The sequence below is a fragment of the Malaclemys terrapin genome, chromosome 1, assembly GCF_027887155.1.
Source record: "Malaclemys terrapin pileata isolate rMalTer1 chromosome 1, rMalTer1.hap1, whole genome shotgun sequence".
In the NCBI taxonomy this organism is placed as follows: Eukaryota; Metazoa; Chordata; order Testudines; family Emydidae; genus Malaclemys; species Malaclemys terrapin.
This window is the reverse complement of record NC_071505.1, coordinates 318,980,037-318,997,870: the sequence shown is the minus strand read 5'-3', so window position 1 is coordinate 318,997,870 and position 17,834 is coordinate 318,980,037. Positions and strand designations below refer to the sequence as shown.

The 17,834-nt window shown below is 42.5% G+C and overlaps 1 protein-coding gene across 3 annotated transcripts in view; it reads right to left on the bottom strand.

Annotated features, from left to right (window-relative positions):
- PDGFD (platelet derived growth factor D) overlaps nt 1–17,834 on the bottom strand; it is a 180,277-nt gene that overhangs the window by 22,271 nt on the left and 140,172 nt on the right. For all 3 annotated transcript variants that reach the window (XM_054015567.1, XM_054015568.1, XM_054015566.1), the window contains one exon: nt 11,526–11,727. In XM_054015567.1, coding sequence (XP_053871542.1) covers nt 11,526–11,727 — 202 coding nt within the window. The remainder of the gene's footprint in view (nt 1–11,525; nt 11,728–17,834) is intronic.

Here is a 17,834-nt window from a genome sequence, read left to right as displayed (position 1 = left end):
ATCTCTATAGTGCTGGAATCTAAATTCTTAAAATACACCTCTACCTTGATATAACGCTGTCCTCGGGAGCCAAAAAATCTTACCTTGTTATAGGTGAAACTGCGTTATATCGAACTTGCTTTGATCCGCCGGAGTGCGCAGCCCCGCCCCCCCAGAGCACTGCTTTACCGTGTTATATCTGAATTCGTGTCATATCGGGTCACGTTATATTGGGGTAGAGGTGTTTAAGGAGGGAAACAGTCTTGCATGGATTATTTAATGCTAGCTTAAGACATTAGGGTGGCATTTGTGAACGGGATATCTGTAGATGAATTTAGAATAAAATACTCAATGCTTGATTCAGCGCTGGGCTTCAGGGGCACCTGCTGACATAATGCAGGTCACAGGGCTGCCAGCGACGGGTCATTCACCTAGAGAGGGCTTGCTGTAGCGCACTGCACCTATATCCCCCACTCTAACAGGGTACACCCAGCTGGCCATCACAGTTCTAAAAGAGAATAAGCTGGTAGGGGACGGGGCACCCAGAGAATGAGCTGACTCCCTGCAAAACCCATTTGGCCTTCACCCGTAGAGCATCTATCCTTTAAAGGCACTCACCTCTGGTGGAGCTCACAGGGAATGTGGCAGTACAGACACCAACTTTCCTCTATCTTGGGCAAACCTCTCCTGGGGCACAGCATGTGCCACTGCTGCGGGGCTACATTGAGCTAGTCTGGATTATTAGTGTAATGAGTTCATCATGGGATTATGTCTTAACATTCAGACTGCAGCTGATGGAGAATGAGGCTGCCCACTTATTAAGGGTGACAGTATATTACACGAGTCACATTGTGGCAGCCACAACTAGCCAAAGGGCTTAAGCCCCCTGGTTTAAAGGTTAAGGCATTCTCCATAAAGGGTCTTCAATTCTGGAGTGTACTTCGCCCACCAACCTGCCACAGCCTTAATTTGGTGTCCTTTAAAACTTTACAAGGCCTTTTCTCTCAGTTTTTTTCTGAGCCAGGGACTATGGAGAGAAAGGGGAGATAGTGCTGAGTTAATGGGAGGGTGTAGTGGAATAGTTGCGTTCTTGGGTATTTCAGAGGGGTTGTAGTTTAATGACAATGATGCAAAGTGATAGGACTGGTTATTTATAGCAAAACCATCTCCCCACAGCTTGGGATGGGTCAGGGGTGAAAGTAAGGCGGTATGGGCCGGTATGGCGAACCGGTAAAAAGCGGCCACCGGTACCGGCCCCTACCGCCTTACTTTAACGTCGCTGCCGCTTTTGCGCCCCTTGTCGGCGGCCCTGCCGTGTCCCTAGTGGCAGAGCCGCCGACGGGGGAGAGCTGCCGCAGCAGTGCTTTAAGCAGGGTCCTTAAGCGCTGCTGTGGCAAAGACCCTGCTTAAAGCACTGCCACGGCAGTGCTTTATCGTTGCTTCCCCTTTTGCCCCCCTAGGCTGCCAAAAGGGGGGCATCAAAAGGAGCAGCTGCCCCGGGGCTGGTAATTTAAAAGGGCCCGGGGCTCTGGCCACTGCTGCGGTAGCGGCAGCAGCAGCCGGAGCCCCGGGCCCTTTAAATCGTGACTGGAGCCCCGGGTGGCGCGGGCCAGGCAGCCTGGAAGGGCTAGCTGGGGGATTCTGACCCCCCAGCCCTGCCCCTTCCGCCCGAGGCCCCACCCCTTCCAGAGAGGGGGGCGGTGGGGGTGCAGAGACAGCCCCCATACCACTAAGTTTTCAATTTTACTTTCACCCCTGGGATGGATAAATTTATAAAGAACTCTAAATCAATTAATGAAATAATACATTTTTGGTATGTATATTTTTCTAGCATTAGCCACCGGGGAAAAATATGAGGAATATTCCAAGATGCATGCATAAAGACGTTTTGGATCCGCATCTAGATTTTTCCATAGTGCTAAGCACCTACTGATTCCACTGATTTAATTTGGCATTACAAATGTTCAACACCTCTGAATCTCATACTTTTGTAAGCATGGTCCAGATATAAAGGGATTAAGAAGCGCACGGGTCACCCACTACAAATGTCACCTAGAAATAATACTGAAGTTCATTTTGGATTCTGCCCTAGCAAGGTGGGACAAACTAAGCAGGCAACATACATGCTCTTAACAGAAAAGCCACATTCTGATCCTACCACAGAGATACACAAGAACTACTCCCACTGCTTAAGTGACTTTAAAACACCATTTGTAAATCATTAACAAAAGGAAGTTCTCTAAAGAACTCCCTCTCCAGAAAGTCCAGATTTGAGCTTTTCTTCGGTCTCAGAATTGTTTTACTTTTTGTAGCCAGTTCATTTCCTCATTCATATAACAATGAGATCTTACAGTACAGACAGCTTCATGCATCATTTCACTGCTGTGACTAAAAGGTAACTGAGTCTTGGTGTGAAATCCTGATGCTTTCCTTATCAAGGGATTGAAACCACTGGGGTCCTTAATTTAAAACTGGAACTAAAAGGTTCTTCAGACGGGCTGCAAATGGCTTCAAAACTGAACTTACAGAATTTTTGCAATTTTTGGTATGTGTCCTAAAGCCTGTCAGGGAATTCAGCTGTGAATCCTCCGCTGAAGTCCGGCACCTAGGGAATTTCTTGCCACTGCTGCCACCGCCTCCTGATAACTCTTAAACCAGTGGTTAGGGCACTCACTTAGAATGTGGGAGACCCCCGGCAGTTCAAGTAAAGTCTCTCCACCTGACAGGAATAAGGGATTTGACCAGGGATCTGCCACCTCTCAGGTGAATGCCCTAACCACTGAGCTATAGATATTCTGATGTGGGGCTACCTCAGTCTCTCCTGTGGATAAATAATTAGAGTTACTAGAGCAGGAGGACTGGATCCTGGCTCTCCCACAGCCTGCGGATGCTCTAACCACCAATTATAAAGTCATTCCCGTACATATGTGCTCTCTCTCTCTGGCCCCAAAACTCCACAAAGCAGAACAGCTTCAACAGGAGAGACTGAGGGAGCCCCCACATCACAATATCCTATAGCCCAGTGGCTAGGGGCATTCAACTGAACGGTGGTAGATTGCTATTCAAATCCCTTCTCCCCCTCAGTTGGAGGAAGGAACTGGGGGTCTCCCACATTCCAGGTGAATACCTGAACCACAGTTATGAGGAAGGTCCCCCTCCCCCTGAGCACAGCTAATGGATCTGGCCCCACAGGTGAGTTAGGTAGAAGAACACCTATCTTCCCCAGTTTGTGAATCACTCTGTGGCTTAGACCTCCAGATACCTAGAGTGAAGCAGCACTGTGCATGCTCGGAGGAAGCCAGGGAATTTTCACTGCAATAACTTAGGCACTGATTGAGTTTAGGCACATACAGGGCTCAGCGGCAGCCAAGTGCATGGTTTTGTGAAAACCACTGCTGCCTGATTCTGGGATTTAGGAACCTAACTCCCTTTGTGAATTTAGCCCACAGCTGTGTATGTGAGGCACAATAAGCCACTGCAATTTTCAACAGCACAGAAGCTACTCTAAGTTGCTGAGGATTCAACCCCATATTTACTTAACAGAGCCAAATCGTCCATTGGTGTAAACTGACATAATTCCATTGGTCTCAATGAAGTTATTCTGTTTTACCCCAACTAAGGAGCTGGCCCACAGTTGTAAATCCTCAATAAATGTCTAATAGTAACAGATATTTTCTTTTACATTTTTAATCCAGTGATATATTCAATATAAATGCAGTATATTTGAGAACTTTAAGATTTATCAAATCTTTCTTAGTGGCAACTGGAAGAAAAGGATGCTGCATTTGGATTTCCACTTTACTTACAGTTCCCAGATAAAACTCTCTCATACAACAACTACTATTTAAGATGGAGAGGGCAGAAATTTCAGTGGGATTATAACTGTCCATGGGAACAAAGGTTCACAATACATGTTCCTATTAAAAGCTGGGACACCAATTATGTCCAGGGAGTGGGTCAAGTAGTACGAACAAGCCCAAACCATCGCTGTTGACAATGGGTGCAGCTCTGACACCAGTGGTAAATATGACTTCACAGGCTTCACCAGCCTTTAACAAAGGTTCACAAGAAAAGCTTTCTGTTGCAGTGCCGTTTGCTCTAAGTGTCCCCAGTAACTTCACATACAGTAACAGGAAACATAGGTACTGAGTTTTTCCCCGGGGATGCTCCACCCCAAGGCCCTGCACAAACTCAGCCCCTCCCCCAAGGCCCTACCCAAACTCCGCCTCTTCCTGCTCCCACTTCACCCCTTCCTCTGAGGTCCCACCCTCACTTCACCTCTTCCTGCCCCACTCCGCCCCCTCCCCCAAGGCTCCGACATCGCTCGCCTCTTCCTACCCTGCTCTAACCCTACCCCCGAGGCCCCGCCCGACCGCCGCTCCTTGCTCTCCATCTTCCCCTAAATGCCTCCCTCCCAGCCACCAAACAGCTGATTGGTGGTAGCCGCCTGAACAGCTGTGAGCAGGGGGTGCTGAGCACCCACTTTTTTTTTTCCTGTGGGTGCTCCAGCCCCGCAGCACCCATGGAGTTGGCACCTATGACAGGAAATATCCTATTTGCCACAGTGGGGAAGAGGATGCATAATCACTGGGCCTGAGTTATATTATGAAATATGCAAAGTGTAACTAAAGTAATTCCTGACTAAGGGTGGGAGGGGTATTCTGTTTGTTCAGGGCTTACAGTAGAATGAGTGCATTTAGATAATTAGCAGTAATTTGAGATGGTATGTCATGAACTTAGAGTATACATATTTGCCATTAAAGCAGAGGCATTTTGAATTTGTGCTGTTTGTATTTAATGTCTGATGCACTGTAACTTGCTGGCGACTATCCCAGAACCTTTCAAGGAAGAGTACATGGATGTTTGCGGTAATTTATTGGCGACTGTTTGCAAACCCCTGAGAAATGAAATTCTTCAGTTCACATTTTGTTTAATTTCTTGCTAAATAATTTTAATTAATGTTAAATAGAAGCTGTGGTTATGTGCACAGTGAACTGCCACAATTTCGGGAATTGATATATTCATTTGGCCATTACTTCATACAAGTTGGGAAAGTTCCATCCAGACTTGTGGTCCCTGTGCTTCTTTCTCTTTCCCCCCTTTAGAGCAGAGCCTGGTTTGTTTATTTATGTAACTTGTAAAGCTGTCACTGTAGACAGATGTTATCTCAGGAATATCCCACCTGATTAATTTCTTCTGATAGCCGAAGGCTTTTTGCATATGATTGTCCCAAAATAAAATAAGCAAAGAGTGAAAGTGTGGGGGCTCAGGCCTGTGCAGCGTCCTTCAGTGCCAGAATGTATGTTCTTGTTTACTGAGATTATTTCAGAGTGGTAGCTGTGTTAGTCTGTATCAGCAAAAACAACGAGGAGGCCTTGTGGCATTTTAGAGCCTAACAAATTTATTTGGGCATAAGCTTTCATGGTCTAGAGCCCACTTCATCAGATGCAAGGAGTGGAACATACAGTAGGGAGGTATAAATACACAGCATATGAAAAGATGGGAGTTGCCTTACAAATGAGGGGTCAGTGCTAATGAGCTAATTCAATTAAGGTGGAAGTGGGCTATGCTCAACAGTCGACAAGAAGGGGTGGGAATCACTTTTGTAGTGCTAATGAGGCCAGTGTAAACAAGGTGGCCCATTTCAAACAGTTGACTAGAAGGTGTGAGTATCAACAGGGGGAAAATAGTTTTTGTAGTGACCCATCCAGTCCCAGTCTTTATTCAGGCCTAATTTGATGGTGTCCAGTTTGCAAATTAATTCCAGTTCTGCAGTTTCTCGCTGGAGTCTGTTTTTGGAGTTTTTTTGTTGAAGAATTGCCTCTTTTAAGTCTGTTATTGAGTGTCCAGGGAGACTGAAGTGTTCTTCTACTGGTTTTTGAATGTTATAATTCCTGATGTCAGATTTGTGTCCATTTATTCTTTTGCGTAGAGACTGTCTGGTTTGGCCAATGTACATGGCAGAGGGGCATTGCTGGCACATGATGGCATATATCACATTGGTAGATGTGCAGGTGAACGAGCCCCTGATGGTGTGGTTGATGAGTATTTGCAACTACACACAACAAAAACACTAACCCAGGAACCAAATCCTGCAACAAACCCCGGTACCAACTCTATCCACATATATATTCAAGGGACACCATCATAGGACCTAACAACATCAGCCACACCAGTAGGATAATACTTCAGTCTCCCTGGACTGTCAACTGTTGAGAATAGCCCACTTCTACCTTAATTGAATTGGCTCATTAGCACTGACTCTCCACTTGGTAAGGCAACTCCCATCTTTTCATATGCTGTGAGATTATTTGTGAACTAGAATTTCTTTTTAAAGCTGAACCCTTTCTCTACACATCTTCCCTAGACTTTTGCATCTACTTTTGTTTTGAGAAATAGCTTATGCCTGCCTTCTTCCTAGATCTTTGTATATAAGGCCAATTCAAAGTTAATACCTTTGCTGTAAAGGAAGTTTTTTTTCACTTCTGAAGCAATTTTCATATATACATAATAGTTAATAAGAATTTTTTAAAAATAAAGATATAGACAAGAGATTAAGTGACAGAAGTTCAGTGCTGTGTAATGATAGAGAACACATGCTTTGTCTAGAAGTACCCCCTCCTTTGCACAGGATGGCACTTCTCTTTTTACATCCACTACTACAGTACTAAAGTAATTATGAAATAATGTGATAGTTGTGATACCCATTCTAGGAACCTGTCTATTAAAAATGTTCAAATTATTATGACATTGAGGCCAACCTTAAAATATTATTGCAAATATACAGAAAATTATTTTGCTACTGATCTACTCTATATGGTACAACCATCTCTTCATAATCACTTAGGGTAACTTTAAGGTTGGATATTCATATGCTTCAAGTTTCCTGTTCTAAGATATAGATCTGACTATCAAACCTTTCACCTTTTTTTGAAAAACACAGCAAAGATTGTTTCTAATATTTACTTGTTATATTTCTTTGCAGAGGAAGTGCCATGATATTTGTATAGAGTTTTTACCTGGGGCATGACTTATGGATTTTGAAAATGCAAATACTAAACCTAAAATATTTCCCCAGGATTTGATTTCATTGAGATTATGTAATAAACTTCTGTATGAGTAGTGAACTATAAATGGCAGTACATATACACAGCATGACATTTCAAACAATGAATGCAATTTTTAGAGATATACACCTGATACCGATATCTCACATAAATAGTATAAATAAATAAAGAGTGCTGTGAGATCAGATTTTGTGTATGGATTGCATTTGTCAGATATATAAATTTAATCAGGGTAGTCCCAACCTTTAAAAGGTCATTCCAGGAATTTCAGTATTTGTATTAGTTCTTCTCTGTATTGTACTTCTTTCAATCTGTATTGATTGCCAACTCTAAAAATATTATATTTAAAGTGTCGTTTACCATGTGGGTCATGTTATTAGGACTGAAAATCTAGCAACACTGCACTGAACTCAATTCCCTGGAACCATTTGGTATGCACAGGGGGTAGGATAACAGTGAAGTCATTAGCAATTTATTTATATAATTTACGTGACATGTCCTGAAAATGCTGTGAGAGATACACAGGGATTATATCAAATTGTGCTAATTTGCCTCAGGGCAGTTTTAAACAAGAACAAAGGATAAAACTCAACCTGGAAGCTGAGAAAGCATGTAAATGGTGATATAATCTATTGTTCTTTCAGCTGCAAGGTTACTACAATGCCTATAAATATTCCTTAGTGTTCCACAGAGCCTTTGTTTGGAAGCCCTAATGTATTCCTAATTTAAAGGATTTTATTTGAAGCCATTCTCTAATCGGATTTCAACATGTAACGTGGCTGTATTCCTGTCACATTTCAAGTATGAGCATTTCTTATTAGCCCTGGTGTGACCCTAAGAACCCCTCAATGCAAACTGGCAAAGAGTTCACTGTTCTGTAACAGCAACGCTGATCACGCTGGACAAACTCATTACACCCCAACATGTTGCTTTCACGGTATTTATAAAAAATAAATAAATAAATAAATAAAACCAATGGTGTAAGGGATCTATTAAAAGCTTATATCACATTGATCATCATAATCTTTGTGAAATGTACATACAGATGAAATTTAGGAAGCTGTGTATAAGTATTAAATGTATTAAACTTGTATGTTAAAACTTAACCAGACAAACAGATTTCTTCCACACAGGAGATGATAGGTATATCCCTCTGTAACATGCAAATAAGCATTGTAGTAAGTCAACACAATGGAAGTCTGTTTGTATACGGAAACACAGGAGTAGGGGAACCAGCACCTTAGGGGTCATCCTTTGGGTGTCAAACCAATGATTTTTGGAAAATATAAGGAGAAACAAAAAGACATTTGTCATCCATTTACTGAGGAAAACCCTTGTAAAGCATGGGGATATTCATGAAAACTTGGATCCTGATTTTGACTGAAAACCAGCAGCTCTGTCAAAGACCGAATCCTTGGGCGAAAATCTACTTTATAAAATAGGAATATTAATAAGTGTAGACCTAAGATTGCATTTTATGTTTTATTTTATATGTGTAACCAGTTCTGTTTCCACTTCTTATCCTTACTCACTCTCTTAAATCTTAACCTTTATTAATAACCTTATTTTTGTTTTTGCTATAAGTAGATTATAGTGCTGTGTTGTTATGAATAACCTGATCCTGAGTTGTACCAGTCAAGCTGCATATACTGTCTCTTTGGAGACAGTTTACCTGGCAATTTCTGTGAGTGTCTAGTGACAGGGGCTAGATACTATAGGGGGTGACTATCCCACACTTACCCTGCAGGGTTTAATGCAGGCCACATGGGCCAATTAACTCATTAGGCAGCTGGTTAAGGAGGCCCAGTTGGACAGAAATAGGTGGGGCCTATAAAGCCCAGCAGATGAAAGGCGAATGGGCTGCAGGGAGACAGCAGATGCTCCCAGGAGAAAGGGAGGAGTGAGTGGAGACTGCAGACTGCAGTTACTTCCTGGGAAGAGGCTTTGGGAACTGGTAGGCCCAGGAAGAGAAGGGGAACCAGAGGTAGGAAGAAGCCCAGGAATAGAGCAGTGAGGCCAGAGCGAGAAGGCCCAGATAGCTGAGCTAAGGATGCCTGGGCTGGAACCCAGAGAAGATAGCGGGCCCAGGTTTCCCTACCAGCCACTGGCCAAGAGGCACTGAGGCAGTGAGTGGGAAGCCTGCCTAGGACTAGTGAGGAGCTAACCTTGCCCGGAAGGGAGGAACATGGATAGTGACATGGCCAGAGGGCTGTGCCACACAGAGGATGTTGCAGGTCCTGGAGCTGTGAGAGGGGCTGTGGGCGGACAGCAGAGACAAAGTAACAGTGTGCAAACCGTGGACAGGGGGGCATTGGCCTCAAGCTAATCCCTAGCGTATCAGGAAGAGGTGCCAGTCTGATGGTGAGTGGTTCACCCCATGACAGGGATGCTTCTGGGGAGTTCAGGGACTGGAGTAGATCAAGCAGGGGCTGGGAGAGCCCCTGAGCAGAGTGCTTGAGAGGCTGAAGGGCAGGCAGTGTTAGGGAGCTGACTACAAGAAAGACTCCCTCTCATTGGGGGGCGGAGAGAGGAGGGTAACATGGTGACCCAGTCTTGGGCACCCTGAGAAAGTGTCACATCAAGTTTATAACTAATATAATCATTTTGGACTGAAATGTATAGTGTAGCAGAGAATCCATCCTTTTGTTGGAAGAAAGGAGGAGAAGAAAACCACAACTCATTCCTTTAACAAAAACATCCTGAATTAAGAAATAAATTGGCAAACTCTTTACTTATTCATAGCAGTTGCTAGGCCAAAGAGTTGAATTCCTTTGTACTCAATGGAGAAACCCTAATTAATCCAGATTTCCTGCAGACAACCAGAAAGATCGGATCAGTATCAGTACTTGGAGCCAATCTGATCAAAATAGATAAAACACAGCACACATTGCTTTAGCTACAGTACATTTGCACTGGGATCAGATTTAATCTGAGACTCAAGTGAAATCTGGATGGAAAATTCAGTAAGAGATCAGGGTCTCTTGTCAGCCTCTATTAAAATCAAAACAGCTCCTTTTTTGTCTTTTGTGTACGTTTCCATTAGCGCTGACTCCAGTCTGGGAATAGGAGACACATAGCTGATTATGTTTCACTGGCCTCCAAATGTGATCAGATTGGTCCCAGCATTTAATACAAACTAAACAGAAGAAATGTGGCCTACATTTTCAAAAATGTGTAGAGGTGTTGATTGCTTAAATTTTTGGGGTGCCTTAAAGGGGCCTAGTTTTCAAATAGTAGTTGCTAAGCACTTTCTTAAAATCAGGCCCCTTTAAGGTTGGGCAGGCAAAAATTGAAGCAACCATAATGACCAGTCACTTTTGAAAATGTAGGCCTATATGTGTCCAGTTTCAGATCAAATTGTACTAAGGTCTCAGCTGTTGAAGTTTAACTGCAAATATTATATTCAGTGCTGATCCTTAAAAAAACAAAAAACAAAAACAAAAAAACCCCACAGCGAAAACGTATGTCTCTCCTTGTATAAACTGCAATTAAATGGGAATTCCATAGGTTGAAGGGCTTGCAGAATCAGACACATAATTTGCTAATTATTTAAGAAAAATATTCAGCAAAACATATAATACATGTATATTGAATATGTAATGTAGGAGAAGAGTAATAAGAAAATTCATAATTGGAGTTAAACATTTCATTAGATTAGCTGTTAAAATCTACAGCGATGAGCACTTAGAAGAACTGAGCTAGACACTCAAGATACCTCCTTCACCACACAGTACAATTTCAGTGGGCAACATTGTGCTTATTTCTTCAAGGTCATGGCTGGACTTTCTATTTAGTGCTTCCTCATATTATTGGTTCGTTTCATTAACTTAACATTCTTTTACTTTAGCTTTTGATGGATGGATTGTATCAAAGGAGGGAAAAGAGACACATAATCTAGAGATGCACACTTTGTTCAATTACAGTTAAAAATACTAAACCACAATAGTGTTCCCTGTCTACATAATGGAAATCGGTCAGATGTTCACATCCTAAAAAAACCCCAAACAGCTGCACATACAGGTGTTTGTGCCAGATGCTTCCCTAAGTACAATGTGATAGAAGTAATTATCTCCCACTCAACACAGAACAATCCTTAAACAGGGTGTTTAAAGGTGGGTGAGAGTTCAGGAATCCTATGTCTTACATGCAAAATAATACTTTAGAGTGAAATTGAAAACCATCTGTCCTTAACATACATAATTTCAGGTGTCTGTGTTTTCATTTGTGAATATTAACAGGCTGAAGCCAGCTTGTTGATGTGGGTGATAAATACTTTAATGAAACAGACTGAAAATGATTAAGGTTCAAATTCTTCTGTCCTTACTTGTGCTGGGTAATTCCTTGCTCTGCAATTAGTCCCATTGACTCCGGCATGAGTAACGGTGTCTGAATCTGAACTTGATAAGCAATCAAAGGGCATTTGTGAGAAGTGTACAGAAAACACCTGGAATTAAGAACATGTACAGTGTCTCCTCCTACCTTTGGACTTTCTGTCACGGTAGCTCCTGCCTCGATAATGATGTCCGGTGTCTGTGTACAGATTTTCAAGATCTTCCTGCCACGACTCTGGATTAAAGTGCTTGAGTAGCTCCTCCACGGTGTCAAATCCAGCGATGGTCTGGTCTAATGCTTCCGCAGTGAGGGTAGGGTCGGTCACTGATGGAGAGGGATAGGATACCCCCTAAGAGTGACATACAGCTCAGTGTACTTTGAAAAATTACAGCACCACTCAATACAAGTGTCAACAGTTACAGAGAGATTTTTCTCATAGCTGACTCCCACAGAATATCCAGGCAAGACCCCAAATTGGACTGAGATTCTGTCTTTTGACACAGTGACCTTACTCCTGGTATTATTAATCACTGTCGACCATCTTTTGAGCTCCTTGCACTGGGCCAGATGGCATCATGCCTCAGCATGCTGTGCCAGGAGACCAGGGAGAAAAGCACTGCCCACCTTTCCAAGTAAGGACAGGTGCTGCCAGGTGAATGGAGAAGCGAGCAGCTCTAATGCTGCTGGACAGCGCTAACCATTCCAAAGGGGGCCAGGAAGGGTGGGAAGAAGGCAAAGCTACATCCCGTCCTTCACACCAGCCAGCGTGTACATTATGTCCCTGTACAGGGTGTGGCACGGGCTACTTTTCTCTTGCCCCCAAAGTAAGGCGGTACCTAAAAGGTGAGGTCCTTTCCTCAGTTTGCATGTAGACAAAAATCTCATGGAAGTATCTACAGCACTCATTACCATAGTATCTGAGTGCTTCACAGGCTTTAACGGTATTTATCCTCACAGCACCCGTGAGGTAGATCCCCACTGTTCAATGAGGAATTAAGGCACAAAGAGACCAAGGCAACTCTCCCAAAGTCACACAGGAAGTCTGCAGCAAGGAACTGAACCCAAGGCTCAGGCTAATGCCCTAACCACGGACAATCTTTCCTCTTCTTGGAGCTTTAACAAAGCAAGGCCTAAGCAAAGACTTCAAGGTTTGGCCCTTTGAAATGAAGAATTAACTCTGGTTTTCAAATGTTTATAAACTAGAATTTGAAAAAAAAAATACTGAAGGAAATTAGAAAACTGTAATGGAAGGGTCTACACAATGTAAGGGCTGAAATACACACATACAAAAGGGATTAATATTTCTAAGCATTTAGGAACATATACTAGTCATAGACCATGTGTATGTGGGGGATTATCAGGAAAGCTAAGGCAAATCAACTGAGGGTGTGAAGTCAATGCACATAAATTAAAGCCCATTAAACTCCCATGTGGATGCTCACCAGGAGTAAAGTGGCCTTAGTTCTCTCCTGAATGAAAGCATCCACATGGGGGTTAACACACTTCAGTTAACGTGCATTAACTTTGCACCTTCAATTGATTTGCCTTAGGTTTCTTGAATGACACATGTAGACAAGGCCTTAGATCAGTGGTGGCCAACCGCAGCTCCCATTGGCCGGGAACGGCGAATCGCAGCCACTGGGAGCTGCAGGGGGCTGTGCCTGCGGATGGTCAACGTCCGCAAAATGTCTCGCAGCCTGCAATCAGCTTACCCTGATGGGACGCATGTGGCCCACAGGACGCAGGTTGCTCACCACTGCCTTAGATGCATATACATTTATTTAGTTCAGTTGGAGTAAGTCACCTCTAAGGACAGACCTGACCTTTAATAACTAATGTGCATTTATAGGGAAGAGTTTTACTTTTACTATAGCAAAATTTCCAAAGTCCTAATTTCAATGCCCAAATATTCAATATCCTAATATCATCTTCCCCCCAAACCACCCTCAAATTTCCTAATTTCTGTGTAAAATATACTCATGAAAGAACTGACTGCAGATATGTCATTCTCTTAAGACATATTAAATCAATTGCTGACAACGTATAACAGAACAGGATATAAATACAGGAAAACTCAGACCTTTATTTTCTCAGTTAAAACACTGAAACTGACAGAAAAATGAAAGAAAAGAATCCCTTCTGTCCTCAAAATCTGGACCTGAAGCCATATAGATACATAGGGTATGTCTATACTGCAATCATGGGGCATGGTTGCAGCTTGAATAGCCATACCTGATTAAAGCTAGTAATAATAATAGGACTCCAATTTTCCTAGATGCGATAGCTGATGGATTCCTTCACCAAGTAGTTCCTGAACCAACAAGAGGGGATGCCATTTTAGATTTGGTTTTGGTGAGTAGTGAGGACCTCATAGAAGAAATGGTTGTAGGGGACAATCTTGGTTCGAGTGATCATGAGCTAATTCAGTTTAAACTAAATGGAAGGATAAACAAAAATAGATCTGTGACTAGGGTTTTTGATTTCAAAAGGGCTAACTTAAAAAAATTAAGGAAATTAGTTAGGGAAGTGGATTGGACTGAAGAACTTGGGGATCTAAAGGTGGAGGAGGCCTGGAATTACTTCAAGTCAAAGTTGCAGAAACTATCAGAAGCCTGCATCCCAAGAAAGGGGAAAAAATTCATAGGCAGAGTTGTAGACCAAGCTGGATGAGCAAGCATCTCAGAGAGGTGATTAAGAAAAAAGCAGAAAGCCTACAAGGAGTGGAAGATGGGAGTGATCAGCAAGAAAAGCTACCTTATTGAGGTCAGAACATGTAGGGATAAAGTGAGAAAGGGCAAAAGCTATGTAGAGTTGGACCTTGCAAAGGGAATTAAAACCAATAGTAAAAGGTTCTATAGCCATATAAATAAGAAGAAAACAAAGAAAGAAGAAGTGGGACCGCTAAACACTGAGGATGGAGTGGAGGTTAAGGATAATCTAGGCCTGGCCCAATATCTAAACAAATACTTTGCCTCAGTCTTTAATGAGGCTAATGAGAAGCTTAGGGATAATGGTAGGATAACAAATGGGAATAAGGATATGGAGGTAGATATTACACATCCGAGGTAGAAACCAAACTCGACCAGCTTAATGGGACTAAATCGGGGGGCCCAGATAATCTTCATCCAAGAATATTAAAGGAACTGGCACGTGAAATTGCAAGCCCATTAGCAAGAATTTTTAATGAATCCGTAAACTCAGGGGGTTTACCTTATGACTGGAGAATTGCTAACATAGTTCCTATTTTTAAGAAAGGGAAAAAAAGTTATCCAGGCAACTACAGGCCTGTTAGTTTGACATCTGTAGTATGCAAGGTCTTGGAAAAATTTTTGAAGGAGAAAGTAGTTAAGGACACTGAGGTCAACGGTAATTGGGACAAATTACAACATGGTTTTACAAAAGGTAGATCGTGCCAAACCAACCTGATCTCCTTCTTTGAGAAGGTAACAGATTTTTTAGACAAAGGAAATGCAGTGGATCTAATTTACCTGGATTTCAGTAAGGCATTCAATACAGTTCCACATGGGGAATTATTAGCTAAATTGGAAAAGATGGGGATCAATATTAAAATTGAAAGATGTATAAGGAACTGGTTAAAGGGGAGACTACAACGAGTCGTACTGAAAGGTGAACTGTCAGGCTGGAGGGAGGTTACGAGTGGAGTTCCTCAAGGATCGGTTTTGGGACCAATCTTATTTAATCTTTTTATTACTGACCTTGGCACAAAAAGTAGGAATGTGCTAATAAAGTTTGCGGATGACACAAAGCTGGGAGGTACTGCCAATACAGAGAAGGACCGGGATATCATACAGGAAAATCTGGATGACCTCGTAAAAACTGGAGTAATAGTAATAGGATAAAATTTAATAGTGAAGAGAGTGCAAGGTCATGCATTTGGGGATTAACAACAAGAATTATTGTTATAAGCTGGGGATGCATCAGTTGGAAGTAATAGAGGAGGAGAAGGACCTCGGAGTATTGGTTGATCACAGGATGACTATGAGCCACCAATGTGATATGGCCGTGAAAAAAGCTAATGCGGTCTTGGGATGTATCAGGTGAGGTATTTCCAGTAGCGATAAGGAGGTGTTAGTACCGTTATACAAGGCACTGGTGAGACCTCATCTGGATTCCTGTGTCCAGTTCTGGTCTCCCATGTTTAAGAAGGATGAATTCAAACTGGAACAGGTACAGAGAAGGGCTACTAGGATGATCCGAGGAACGGAAAACCTGTCTTATGAAAGGAGACTCAAAGAGCTTGGCTTGTTTAGTCTAACCAAAATAAGGCTGAGGGGAAATATGATTGCTCTCTACAAATATATCAGAGGAATAAATACCAGGGAGGGAGAGGAATTATTTAAGCTCAGTACCAATGTGGACACAAGAACAAATGGATATAAACTGGCCATTAGGAAGTTTAGACTTGAAATTAGACGAAGGTTTCTAACCATCAGAGGAGTGAAGTTCTGGAACAGCCTTCCAAGGGGAGAAGTAGGGGCAAAAGACATATCTGGCTTCAAGACTAAGCTTGATAAGCTTATGGAGGGGATGGTATTATGAGATTGGTCTTTGACTATTAGCGGTAAATATGCCCAATGGCTTGTGATAGGATGTTAGATGGGGTGGGATCTGAGTTACTACAGAGAATTCTTTCCTGGGTGTCTGGCAGGTGAGTCTTGCCCACATGCTCAGGATTTAGCTGATCACCATATTTGGGGTTGGGAAGGAATTTTCCTCCAGGGCAGATTGGCAGAGGCCCTGGGGGCTTTTCGCCTTCCTCTGCAGCGTGGGGCACGGGTCACTTGCTGGAAGATTCTCTGCACCTTGAAGTCTTTAAACCATGATTTGAGGACTTCGATGGCTCAGACACAGGTTTGATACAGGAGTGGGTACGTGAGATTCTGTAGCCTGCGTTGTGCAGGAGGTCAGACTAGATGATCATAATGGCCCCTTCTGATTAGTACTGTAAAGTCTACGAACAGTCTATGAACAGGTCCCAGAGCAGTGAATCCGTAGTAGTGCGCATTTCAGTGCAGGCTAGGCACACAAGCAATTACCCATGGTTCCAGGTGGGCTTGTACAGCCCATGCTGAAGCGTGCATTGCCATGGCTTCACTGCTCTAGTACCCAAGCTAGCTCAGGTATGTCTACTCAAGCTGCAATCACACTCCACGATTACAGCACAGACATACCCACAGAGACATATAGCACTTGAATTCCCCACCAGAAGGTCAATTTTAGCCTGAACCTGCAAATACTTCTATAAATCGATGCAAGTTGCACTACTCAGGTGAGTAGTCCCACTGGAATCAGTGGCTTATTAACCTGAGTAAAACTATTCAGTTTTACTGAAAATCCAGTCTACTTAAATATACCTTTGTCTTCACCAGCAAATGTTGCCATAGTCTTTGGAGTGAGTCCTTGATATTTTACTGCGTATAATTTGCTACAAATATGAACCTTCCAAATTATCTGACACCAGAAAGAAAAAAACGAAAATATCATAATACAGTGCTGACATGGAAGGAGAACTGCAGTTTGCTAATTATCACAACTACACAGGGAGTTGAGAATGGGGTTGTGTTACATATGAAATGGGGTTGTGATAATATGAAATAAAGGACCTTTTTTTAACAATATTGGCCTGGAAATTATTAAGCCTTCAACACAGAACCCATCACAAATAAGTTTCAGTGGGCCCACTTTCATAACCCTTCTACAATCCAGTGTTAAATGAGGCACAATGCAGATGGCTTTAAAAATTCATGACTCATTAAAAGGAAGACACGCAGCAAAGAACCTCTATTGACTTCTAAGTGCCTTAGAATAAAGACTTTGTCGAAGAGATGGGAATCGGACCCCCATGAGAATAAATATCTCACATCAGGAAGCTGAATAAAGTGCTGCTACATAAAACAATGCTATATGAAATTCAGTGTTCTAATCACAGTCGTCGTGTACAATGCTTACATAATCATTTTTGGTAAAAAAAGAAACACACTAAAATATCACTAGGAACCCACTATAGAGAGAAATCAGTGGGGCTAGTGACTGATTTGTAATCATAGCAAAAGAGGAAAACAGTTCCTAAATTCCCTTCAAAGAACAAAGGGAAGGGGGATAGGGAGAAAGACGTGAGGATGCGGCATAAGTAGCAGAATTGCAAATCGACTGCCTTCTGTTTCCATGCCTTCCACTGGAGGAACATCAAACCTACTCAAGTATATATGATCTTGTCCTCTAGAGGCTGGTCCGCAAAGATATAGACACTCTCATGGAATTAATGGACTGCTAATGGAATTAATAGACTAGGAGCAACCAGTACTTTTTATGCAAAAAGGTCAGGGGCTCTATTCAGAAAGGCACCTGTATGAGATTTAGATGAGACTCGTGCTGTTTGTATGCGTTTAGCCATACAGTCTTTTACATTTTGTGAGAGCCTTGGAGGTCAGATTG